Raw genomic sequence first — 11,740 nt, forward strand, 5'->3', positions numbered from 1 at the left:
TAGGACGTATTTGGAATATAATTAGCTAAACTTGAGGATTAGGAGCATTTAGAAGGAAGCTACAATGATAAGGATCATAATGGAGTGTCATTAGTGCGAGTTTGAGCGAAAACAAAGCGGAAAATTATTACAAGAAATGTGAAAAAAGAATCATGTCTACTCTTCTAATCATAATTTTTAATGTGCTTATGAGAATTGAATAATTTATGTGGACCTGAAACTAGATTTGAGCTTTCCAAGCATAGGTGGTACGCCCCGAGGAGAATTCAAGTCAAGGAGTTATGCCTTTCTTACGCGCGGATCACTTAATTCCCCGATTTAGTAAATAATTCTACTTTCCTTATCTTGCAACTTACTTTCCTAGTCATATTAGGTTATTTAATACTCATGTTTTTTTAACTTTCTCACTTATAAACTTGACACTATTCTTACTTATGGAGATTCTTCTCAATTTATAAGAAAAAAATATAATCATGTGGGGTCTTGTTTGATTCGTCTCAAGTAGTACTTTTTTAATATCCAATCGTTATACGTTTTACTAATATATAGTAAAAGATATTGAAGTTCAAAGAGGTGAATTGGGAGACGAACACAGGAAAGTGAGAAGGATAAAAAACGGAGGGAGTATATTTAGATTATCAATCACTTCCGTGCTCTCTCCTCTCCTCTCTCATTATTATTAGTTTTAGTTTTCATCATCTTTTCTCTCTAGTATTTTAGTAAACCTAAGTTTCTCTTTTTCTACATTACTTCATGAGTTTTATTTATTTATTTCTTTCATTAATTTCTTTAATTATGATTTCCTTTGTAGATTTAGATTTTATTCTTATTTCATCATTGAGTAGTTTTTATAATCTATGATTTGCCAATCCATGTTTATATGCTATGAATCTTGATTGATGTTATTGGTGGTTTGATTAATCATTAGTATTTATAACTGATTAGGTTTATTATGTTAAGCTTACAACCTGACCAATGGTCTGATTAAATATGGTTAATAACGAGTCATAGATCGAGAAATAGTACTCTTTACAGCCTTACATGCAATTAGCAAACTTAATTATGTTAACGGTCGTATTGCATATGTTGCTTTGAGAGCGTTAAGACCTGGCCGTATGATTAACTTATGTTCTAGATATTTAATTTATTCAACTATTGATGATATTTTGATATATCATGATTATGAACATGGTGAACCATTGTCCAAGATCTTTTTAGTTTGATTTTCTTATTTATCAGTTAGAACCTTTCATTCATTTAACTTTGATCTTGTTTAGTTTTCCTGTACTTTAGAGGCTAGATTAAAACGGCAATCTCTCTTTAGATTCGACCTTACTACCCTACGACATATTGTTAGGAGTTTTTGCTAGGAGTTACTTTTGACAGGTGTACAACCGCCTATCAATGATAATAACTTTTCTTTCAACCAAGATGTAGAATTCGAAGATGATTGTGGAACCATATTAATATTTCAATTTTATGTAGCAGGTGTTTCCATGCTGGAATTGACTAAGGGTGCGTTTGATTCAACTTATTTTATCTTATCTTATCTTATCTTATCTTAACCATGAGTGAATCCTACTTCTTAATGATCATAGCAGAAGTACTTGGACATTTATCCTGCATAACAAAGGACAAGTTTTCAGGACAATTAGTGACTTTCTCATCATGGTAGAAAACCAGTTTGAAAAGAAAATCAAGTACATTAGATCCAACAATGGCACTAGGATTTTGCAGGAAGGCACAATGTGCTTTGATATTTCAGAAAAGAGAATTCTCCACCAAACAAGCATTGTTAGGGTTAACCCAACAAAATGGAAGGGTAGTCAAGTTTACATGCAGAATGACCCGCTTTTGACAAGAAATTTATTGCGTACTTGTATTAGGTTCCAAACCTCTTTACGACCTCATCACATCAATCTTCAGAAAGAGAAAACAGAGAGATAGCCAGGGAGTTCAAGATTCAAAACAACCTACCCAAAAGGTTTTGGGGCGAATGTGTATTTTTTGCAACCTATTTGATTAACAGACCACCTAACTCCATATTGAAGTGAAAGACTCCATCTGAAGTGCTCCATGAATAAAACCAACATGCGAACACCTTCAAGAGTGTCTCGATGTTTGTGCTATGACTTTAGTTTTAAAAGACGCTAGGCGCAAGGCGAAGATGCAAGCATCCTGTAGGCGAGGCGCTACCAAAAACCTTTTAAATCAATTATAGAACATATTTTATGCTTAAAACATAATAATTTTTTAAAAAATATAACCTGTTGTAGTTACATATTATATGTCACTGCCTACTCGTTACTAGATATTGTAACTCAAAAAAATGTATATTTTATTTTAGGAGGAACTAGGATGGGAGCTTTGTCAAGAAAAATGGAAGCAGAACTGACTTCTTGCGGTCATTAGTTGAAAAAAAAAAGGCAAAGGAAAAAGAAATAGAACAACAAAAAGATAGAAGGAAAAAGGAAAAAAGAGATAATGTCAAATGACTTCTGCTGGTCAATATTTGAAAAAGGAAAGAGGGTCCCTCAAGCTGTAAAAAAGAAGATCGAAGAGAACAAATAGGAAAGAGTCCCTTAAAAAAAAATCAGAAAGCGAGAAAGAGAGGAAGCTCGAAGAAAGATAAAAAAAAATACCTAAAGATTGCGCGCCGCCGGAAATACTAGAGAAGTGGTGCCGAAATTAATAGTAGTTGACCCACCGTCCACCGGCTTCCTCTATCATATATCGACATGTAGAAGACCATAAATTCCCACCAAATCATGAATTAGGGGTTTCTCCCAAATTAGAGATTATTAATTATAGTTCCATTTTGATGAAATTTAACGTCAAAAAAACAAAAGGCTTTTGCTCGAAATTGGTTAATTAAAGCCAAGTTTGTTTAAATTTGAAGGAATTTATCTTCTTTTTTATATTTCTCAAATCATATATATCTTCCCTTTATCCTATGCCTCTTTATTAAAAGCAGTCAAGCACTGCGCCTCAACAAGGCAGCAAAAAGCGCGCCCCTCTACCCTAAAGTATTGCGCCTCGCCTAAGTTTGAGGAGGTGATTTTTTTAATGCCTCTTCGATACCCATACATGTTTCATATCCAGGGATGTAAGTTTCGTGGAAAACTATTTTCCTTACAAGGAAGGGAATGTGAAAGGATAACAAATATTGTCAAGGTGAAGAAAAAAGATGAAGGAGCATATGAATTTGAAAAGAGGTGTATTCCATGACTTGCATGACAGTCAACATGATGATGACATCAAGAGAGTAGGAAATGAACAAGAGAGAATTGATGCAGAAACTAATGTTTTAGTTCCTAACATCAATGAGATACAGGATACAAGGGGAATTAATACAATGGAAAAGAAAGCAAGAAGGTCTTCCGCACGAGCAAAAATCCTAGAGAAATACAAGGACTTTACATGTCCTACCTTACAGAAGAATAAAACTGGTTTAGAAGCGGTTGTCTCACCAGAACATGCTAGTGAGCCTGTATCTTACTATCAATTCAGCCAATGAACTTGAAGCTTTGGAGAAGAATGAGACATGGGAAATGATTGAATTGCCGAAAGGGAAGAACGCCACGGGGTCTAAATGGGATAACAAAACAAAGTTGTTGCCAACTGCAGAAATTGAAAGGTTGAAGCGAAGAAAAGTAAGCCATTGGCTATCATTTGCTACTGTAAGAACAGTCATAGCAGTAGCTGTTATAAAGGGTCGGAAATTATGTCACTTAGATGTGTGATAGAGTATAAATCTATTCCTGGGGCCTCAACCAAAAGCTTAAGCTGATGGTTGAGGCCCCAGGAATAGATTTATACTCTATCAATGTGAACAATGTCTTCCTACATGGGCATTTGGTAGAGGAGGTCTAAATGAAACCTCCACCTAAGTATGATAAAAGGATTACCTGGACAAGTTTGTAGATTGAAGAAATCTATTTATGGGCTCCAACATGCTTCCAAGCAAATGGAATAATTGATGTAGAAGTTTTCGTTGGCTTGGGGAGTTGGGGTTCACACAATCCACATAGGATTATACAATGTTCACGAGGATGAAGGAGAGACTTTTCATTATAATCCTAGTTTATGTAGATGATATGTTGATCACAGCAGATGATCAAGAACATATCAAGGAATTCACTATCAAAAACCTAGGTGAACTCAGTTACTTCCTAGGCATAGAGATCTCTACAAGAAAAGAAGGGATCAGCACAAGTATGTGAAAGACCTCATAAAAGACTCATATCTACAAGATTGCAAACATGTGGTTACACTTACACCCCTCTACCACTTAGTCTAAAACTTTCAACTGAGGGGAAGTGTTGGAGAATCCAACTATTTACAGAAGGATTACAGGACCAGACATTTCATATATTCACTGCAACATTTAAGCCAGTTCATGAGCAACCCCAGGAAGCCTCACACATCCAAGCTGCTCATCACCTTATCAAATATCTCCAGAGAACTTCTCATTATGGATTAATTCTGACTCTACACATATTGTTAGTGGATACAGTGATGCTGATTTCAGCTCGTGCGTCTCTAGTTGGAAGTCACTAAGTGCTTATTGCATTTTCCTGGGCAATAACCTGATTTCTTAGAAGACCAAGAAGCAGAAGACAGTCAACAAGTCCCTCCGCTGAAGCTTAATATAGGAGCTTATCATGTAGTACCACTCCACATAAATATACCTAAGCCTATTACTCTCTTCTGCGACAACAAGGCTGCTGAGCACATTGCTCACAACCTTGTGTTCCATGAGAGAACCGAACATCTGCCTAGAGACTGCCATTATGTGAGACAATACAATACAATCTGGATTTTTGACACAAACATGTTCCCAGTGAGCTACAACTAGCTGATGTGGTTACCAAGATACTCCCCTCTTCTCAGCACTATTTTCTTGGTTCCAAGCTTGGAGTTGTTCACATACTCCAGCGTGAGGGGAGGCTGTGAAAAAATGGAAGTTTTCACCTACATTCACAGCTCATTATTCAGGCCTAAGGGATTATCCTCCCCCCTTTTATTCTATTTTCTAGCTATTTTTGTCTTTTCTGTGATGCCAAACTTATCACGTGACCTCACTCTTTTGTACATGTGTATTTCCTGTAAAGTACGTCTAGGGATTGCTGTTGTTGCAGCTCTGTATACAAGAGAGAAAAGAGCAGATTCTTCTCAGCTCACATCACTGTGAACTTTGTTCATTTTACCATTTTAGAATCTCCCTAATTTACAGAAACCTTTAAGCTTGTATACAATTTCACCCGTGGCAATCCAAATGGAAGTCATACTTCGATGCATCCCTTGATACCTTGCTCAAATTTGTCGAGGGACGACAATGAATCCATTACAGCATCTGCAATCTTTTGTCTGCTTCATATAACAACAAACAAGTTAGAAACAAAATCATGCAGATAATTTCTCTAAGTTCATATCAATCGACATATAAATATTAAATACTACCTCCACTCAAAAAAAAAAGAAAAAGAGAGCATACTACTTGCTCAAAACCTCGTACGTGTCTCTTAACAACAGGTGAATTGGATTTGGATGAGAAACCTTGGGTGAACAGGCAGATGACATGAACTGGAACAATGTACAGAGGCGGTTCTTGGCTGTACAAGATGAGCAACCTAACAGGACCCCAGACGAAAGGGGCCGGGAATTTGGTATCTAACTTTAAGGTTTCCAATATACTCGGAAAAAATAAATGTGAACCAGTGGTTAAGATGTTGGGCTATCTACTGCGTGGTCAGATGTTCGATTAATGTTTGACAGTTGGACTGTCTTTTTTTTTTCTACCAAGATAAACTCTTCAATTCTCTGGTTCTTGGTCTCCTTCATTTACTTCATCCATCTGCCAAACCAAATCCCAAATCTCAAAGTATCCATCTACTTCTCCTAAAAAAAATTCAACCTTTAGAATTTTCAGAATTACATATCTTTACATTTGGGATTAAATCAAAAGTCGAAAATCGGAAAAATCTCACATCTAAGTGATTCAATGCAATGGCAAGGTCGGCAAAACCCCATCTTGTATGGTAATATAGAAGTTTTCAATTTTTAGTTTTATTTTACATTAATTATTTCTGCCAGTAGATTCATTTTAATTTAGTAAATTTACACTATGAATTGAGGGCTCAACTTTGAGAACTTGTACAGGGCCTTCATGATCTCGGCCCCACCCCTAACAATGTAACAATTTGTAAACAGAGGTGATAATAGTCTTGTGATTACCCGATGATAACATATGTTTTACAACTTGTACCAGGTCCAAATATAAATCAATCATAAGATCTTCTGAGTGCTATAACTAATTTCACTAATCTATATGCACCCAACACTTTCTGAAACAGAACAAAAAAGAGAAACGAAAGAATCATGAGATAAAAGAAAAAAAGAACCAACAGTAGACTCTAACAACCAGGCAGTATCATAAAAGAAGTGGCCTCTGAAAATTTAATAGGTCAGAAAAACATCGATCATTTATGATCCCATTGTAACGGTTCAATTTCTGGCAGTAGTAAGCTCACATTCTCCTACACCTCTAACCTTCCTAGGAAGATTCCCAGTACTGACTCGCTTAGATTTGAGACGTTGATTTGGGGATTGAACAGCAAATTCAAGGACTTGGATTGTTACCCTTATCATCGAATTCGAAAACACATACCTCTGTGAGGCAAGTTGAAGATTGGCTTCCTTGACCACACCATTAAGAAGAGTGAATGATCTGCCCCCACACCCCCACCAACCCCCGCCCCAAAAAAATTGAAAAAAGTTAGAAATTTACTAATAAATAAATATAAACACAAATCACAATAAGATCAATCACAGAATAAAACAAAACAAATAATGATATATATTACATGGACACGGGTACTAGTATCAGATAAAGGTACGGATCTGCGTGTCTAATACAGCAAATCTGAAAATTTTGTATACAGGACACTGCCTAGAGTTAGACACGGGCATGCAGATAAAATTTGCGAAAAACTATCTAATAAGATCCAGTTTTTGTGAGAATTTACCTGAAAAAAATGGGCACAAAAATATATTTGTGCCAAAAAAGTACCAGTGGCCAGATTGCAGTAGGTTGACTTTACTTTCCAGCGATAACCCACATGTGTCTTGTACATGTTATTACTTTACCCCCTCGTTCCTTTCCCCGTTCCTCTGTTTCTTCTCCCGGTTGTCTTTCCCTCTTCAACTGCATTCACTCTCTTTCCAATATTTAATCTCTCCTCATTAGGTAACAGCACATGTATCTCAATAATAATAAGGGAAATGTTATCAAGGTGCTTATTTCTCCTTGTTAGCTTCAACCACCCATTTCCTCCTACCACCACAGACAAATTCGCTCACTACCGTCAACCAGATCCCCCTGGTAGCTCACCTCCCCAAAAACTATACCTTCCACCAGCATTTCTATCACCCTCTCATGGAAAATGATTTACTTCAACTTTCTTCTACCTCTACTTTGTGCCTAGAGTACAGTGAGACTTAAGGTATGCTTAAGTCCAAACTTTCTGGCAATTCATTTCCTACTTTAGATAGGGGTGCGTATCTATTCTCCTTGCAGATGAAAAATTTACACACCTTTTTCCAAACTATACATGGTATTAAGTGCATTATTCTTTTCCATTTTCTAGAAAAAAGAAAGAGCTTCTCCCACTTTAATTTTTTTTCTCACATGATAAGAGCACCAGCCTTTCTGGACCTGCCCATAATTTCTCTCTACTCTCTTCCTTCCTACACCTGAGCTTCTCTTTCCTCCACCTCATCTTCCCCTAACTTTATTCCTTACCCTCCCCAATTTATATTTATACAAATTATATATTAGTCTAAATTATAAAAAGTTGTTATTCTGGAAATACCCTATTATCTTAGTCACATCAAGTATTGAACTTCAACATCACAAGCCTAGAAAAGTCAGGCTTCTACAACCTTCGACAAAATTTTAGTGCGACAAAAGAAGCTCCTCCTTCACCTAAGTGAACTCATACTTCAATCTCTCTCTCACCTCTCGCTATCAATATGCAATTGAAATAACCTATATAATGCATAAACAAGATCTTAATAGATGTGTATTGAACCACTAGCCAACCAATTTTCAGGACGAGAATCACCATTGATCAAAGTAACAATAAAAGTGCATGAGGGACCCTATTAAGGAAGTAATAAATTGCATAAGTTCTCTCCGAGGACAGAGTGTAACAGTGCCAAAGGTCTTATCGAAGAAGATGGAACTATGAGAATTGTCCCAACTCAGAGTTTTCCCCCTTCGAGTGGTTCATTTTCTTTCCTTTTTCCACTGTCCAAGCTAGATAAGGGGGTAGAGTTGAAAAGAAAGAGAAAGAAGGCCCTTCCTTTATTTTCCAAAGTCCAAAGATAGCAAACGAACATCTCCCCTCCCCCCCCCCCCCGGAATTCCAAATAAGAACGTTCACGTAGAAGATGTCACACTTTTCACTATACAAATTCGATGACCATATGAAATGAGTTTAATAGCTGGAAAGGGAGGGTTAAATACAGAATACGATATTGACCCCTTAAAGTAGTCTATAAATGAATTCTGATACCACTTACACCATTTTAATGTTCAACAACGTACAACAAATATTTTGCTTTACATGATTAACTTGCCTTCTCTAACTTCTGGTATATACAACTTTCATGCATCCAAAGTAGGGGGGAAATAATAATGAAGAAATACATTAAACATGTGGGCCATAGAACTTTTTTTTCTTTTTGAAGTGATGGCCATAGACTTCAACGGCAGTAGGATATTTTACCTATCCCAACATTAAACAACAGAAGAAACGAACAGACGTACAAGTTTGCTATAGATAAACAGTGTAATATATCATCTACCTTATAAGATTGCTTAGCCTGGCTTCAGCTTCCAATTTAGCGGAGTCACCATCATCAAGCAATGAAGATGCATTAGTCACGATTAATTTGAATGTGCAAACCTATTATGAACACAAAAAGGAGGTTAAAAAGTGCTAACAACCTGGACAAACGCAATACAAAGTAATATCAGCTAGATCACAAAGATTTAAAATAAAAAAATTAAATTGAAAGTGGGAATATAATAGATTCAAGAATCAACATAACACCACCAACATTAGCTTCAGAATTGTTGACAACCATGAAACATTACAAATGCTAAATCAGATCTCATTTGTACAATTGCATGTTGTAAACTGCTATGACGCAACAATAGTTGTACTTTTGTCCCTAACACTCCAACATCAAACAAGAAGTCCAAAATTCAAGCAATCACTTCATTCACCCCCAAAACTATGTTCCCATACCCGATATTGGACAACTTGTCCCATACCATGCATTTTTGTAATTTTACTAGCAACTTGATACAATATAATATAATATAACATTCACTCAATATGATTAGATGCAGCCACCAGGGAATTAAAACTCTCCCGTTCCGTTACAGAACGGCCGTTCTGTAACGGATTTTGGATTTGCCGTTCCGCAAAATCCCGTTACGGAACGCCATAATTAAATTCACGTACTTCTCGCCGCGTTGCCCGTTCCGTAACGCGAACTCGCCGCATTAGAACGATTTTATCCCCGTTACATCCGTTCTTTTCAAATATTGGCCAAATTTTTTTTATGATTTAATTATATAGTTGAGGAAACATGATATTCTATTAGATTTGATTATATTATGTTGTAATAATGCTTCATAAACTATAAAAATGCAAATAAGGTTAAAACATATTAATGTGAATTTTTTTAAAAAATTCACGTCGCGTCGGCCGCGAAACGTTCTATTTCGCCGTTACAAGCCGTTCCCGCGACAACGCGACCGTTCCCGCGAACGCGACCGCGAGGGCATTTTTTTTCCCTGGCAGCCACGATATGATATAATAGTAACTGATATGATAATACATCAACTAGATTTCAACTAACAATCCCCAGATAAAAATATATGAAATTTTTATTTTAGTTATAATTTTTAATATTAAATTTTTTCATAAAAAATACTGAAATGCTCTGGTATTGGGTGATTTGCCCAATATCGGATATGGGAATATCATTGCTCCCAACTACTAAGTTCGCAACAAAGTAAGAACAATTGATTTTGTTAGACCCTGACATGAAAGAAACTTCATAAAATATTAAGGTCACATAAGAGTTGCATTTCCCACTTCAATTACAACAAGCAGCAATACGATGCATAACCAAAAAAAAGAAAAATATCAATGGTAACCCCATGTTTTGATTTTTTTTTTCTCTTGGGCAGCCAAATTTAATTTTAATTCTCAATGGTAACATTGTGTTTGTGGTTATATACTTGAGAAGTTAAGAATGTAGTATCTAATAACCATTTCGTTATAAACAACTGCTAAAGCCTAAAAGGGTTGTTTTCAAACTAAGGTTCTTAATGTTTAGATAGAGATAAATTCCCTTTGAAAGCCTTATGTCCGTTCATCTCTTAAAAAAAACAGGAAAGAAAGAGGTTTTCAATGAGTGACAAAGGAAAGACAATCTTTTTAAGAGAACTTATGTGATTCTAGTTTAGAAAACCTTAATGACTTTTGAAACAACCTTTTCAACAATTGTTTATAACGAATAATAGTTACGAATGCCACCAAGCATAACCATAAACACGGAATTAGCATTCAGAATAAAAATGTAAATTTGGCTGCAAAAGTGGAAACTAATAGTAGTACACGAAGATCAAACCTCGACACCAGTTTTAGCTTGAAATGCAACAATGGAGTTCCTATCCTCAAGAACACAATCCCTACCAGCAGATTTCAGCAACTCTTGAATTTCCTCTAAATCCTTGGGATTCAAAACATTATCCTCTGCCACTATGTAGTCATAAATACATAATTCATAAAAATAAGACATCTAATATCTGAGATAAAGATTGTAACCAAGAAAAATTACATACAGAGAAGTTGATAGACATGACGAAGAATTTGTTGGGAGGCGTCAATTGGGGCTAACAGATACTTGATCGACTTCTTCTTCTGCTCTCTCAGCCAATCTTTGGGTCCTGCTGCAAAAAATTAATTGAAGTTTTGTTGTTTAAACTTTCAATTAAGAAAATTGTAAAAATATTCAATTGAAGGAGAAAAGAAGTATACGCACATATGCCGATGTTGAATGCGAATGCAGGGGGTGGTAATGAGAGAAGAAAAGGGGAGATTGAGAGCAAAAATGAGGTGTATCTCCTGGAAATCAAGACCTGCGAATTGTTGGAATGAGAAATCGGGGTTTTTAGATTCGAAGGTAATGGAGGAGAAATTGAAGTCGATGAGAGAGTTGAGCTTAAACAGAGTGTTAATGTCATCATGAAGAACGAATGAATGATATGATACATGCTCGCGACTTGGATTTCGGTAGGAATTATAATGGGACATTGGGTATTTTGGTCCCTATTTCATAAGATTACCTTATCTTGTTCTAGCTCGTTTTTACTACCTTGCGTTATTATGTTTTTTCATTATTATTATTTCGGGTTTTTTATCACCATTTTTTTTATCCGTTTTTCTAACCTATCTCTATGATATAAGCTCAGGGGAAGCAATGGTGTCCTCCTTGGAATTTACTTACATGCTCCTCTGGCCACCTAATCAACTCCAATTTCAAGCATAAACTTGCCAAAACAAAAATATCAATCAAATCAAATGTAAACCCAATCAACTCATATAAAATCCAATCATATAAACTACTTGTCAATAAAAAAGATTCAATCAAAAAG

General features: G+C 35.9%; 1 protein-coding gene across 1 annotated transcript; it reads right to left on the reverse strand.

Annotated features, from left to right (window-relative positions):
- Positions 1-4,206: 4,206 nt before the first annotated feature.
- Positions 4,207-11,427, reverse strand: LOC104898898 (uncharacterized). Its single transcript, XM_010686030.4, has 6 exons — positions 11,128-11,427; positions 10,928-11,035; positions 10,714-10,844; positions 8,872-8,972; positions 6,671-6,730; positions 4,207-5,370 (listed from the first exon to the last, which is right to left on the reverse strand). The coding sequence occupies exons 1-6, from the start codon at positions 11,357-11,359 to the stop codon at positions 5,286-5,288; spliced, it is 717 nt and encodes a 238-aa protein (XP_010684332.2). The 5' UTR covers positions 11,360-11,427; the 3' UTR covers positions 4,207-5,285.
- Between the last annotated feature and the right edge of the window lie 313 nt (positions 11,428-11,740).

The sequence above is a fragment of the Beta vulgaris genome, chromosome 1 (genome assembly GCF_026745355.1).
Source record: "Beta vulgaris subsp. vulgaris cultivar EL10 chromosome 1, EL10.2, whole genome shotgun sequence".
In the NCBI taxonomy this organism is placed as follows: Eukaryota; Viridiplantae; Streptophyta; class Magnoliopsida; order Caryophyllales; family Amaranthaceae; genus Beta; species Beta vulgaris.

Excerpts from the sequence above, each read along its gene's own strand:
- LOC104898898 (XM_010686030.4), bottom strand. The coding sequence starts at position 11,359 with ATGTATCATATCATTCATTCGTTCTTCATGATGACATTAACACTCTGT. Across the intron at positions 10,845-10,927 it reads TCATGTCTATCAACTTCTCT|TGGCAGAGGATAATGTTTTG; the intron begins GTATGTAATTTT and ends ATGACTACATAG. Across the intron at positions 5,371-6,670 it reads CTTCAACTTGCCTCACAGAG|ACAAAAGATTGCAGATGCTG; the intron begins GTATGTGTTTTC and ends TATATGAAGCAG.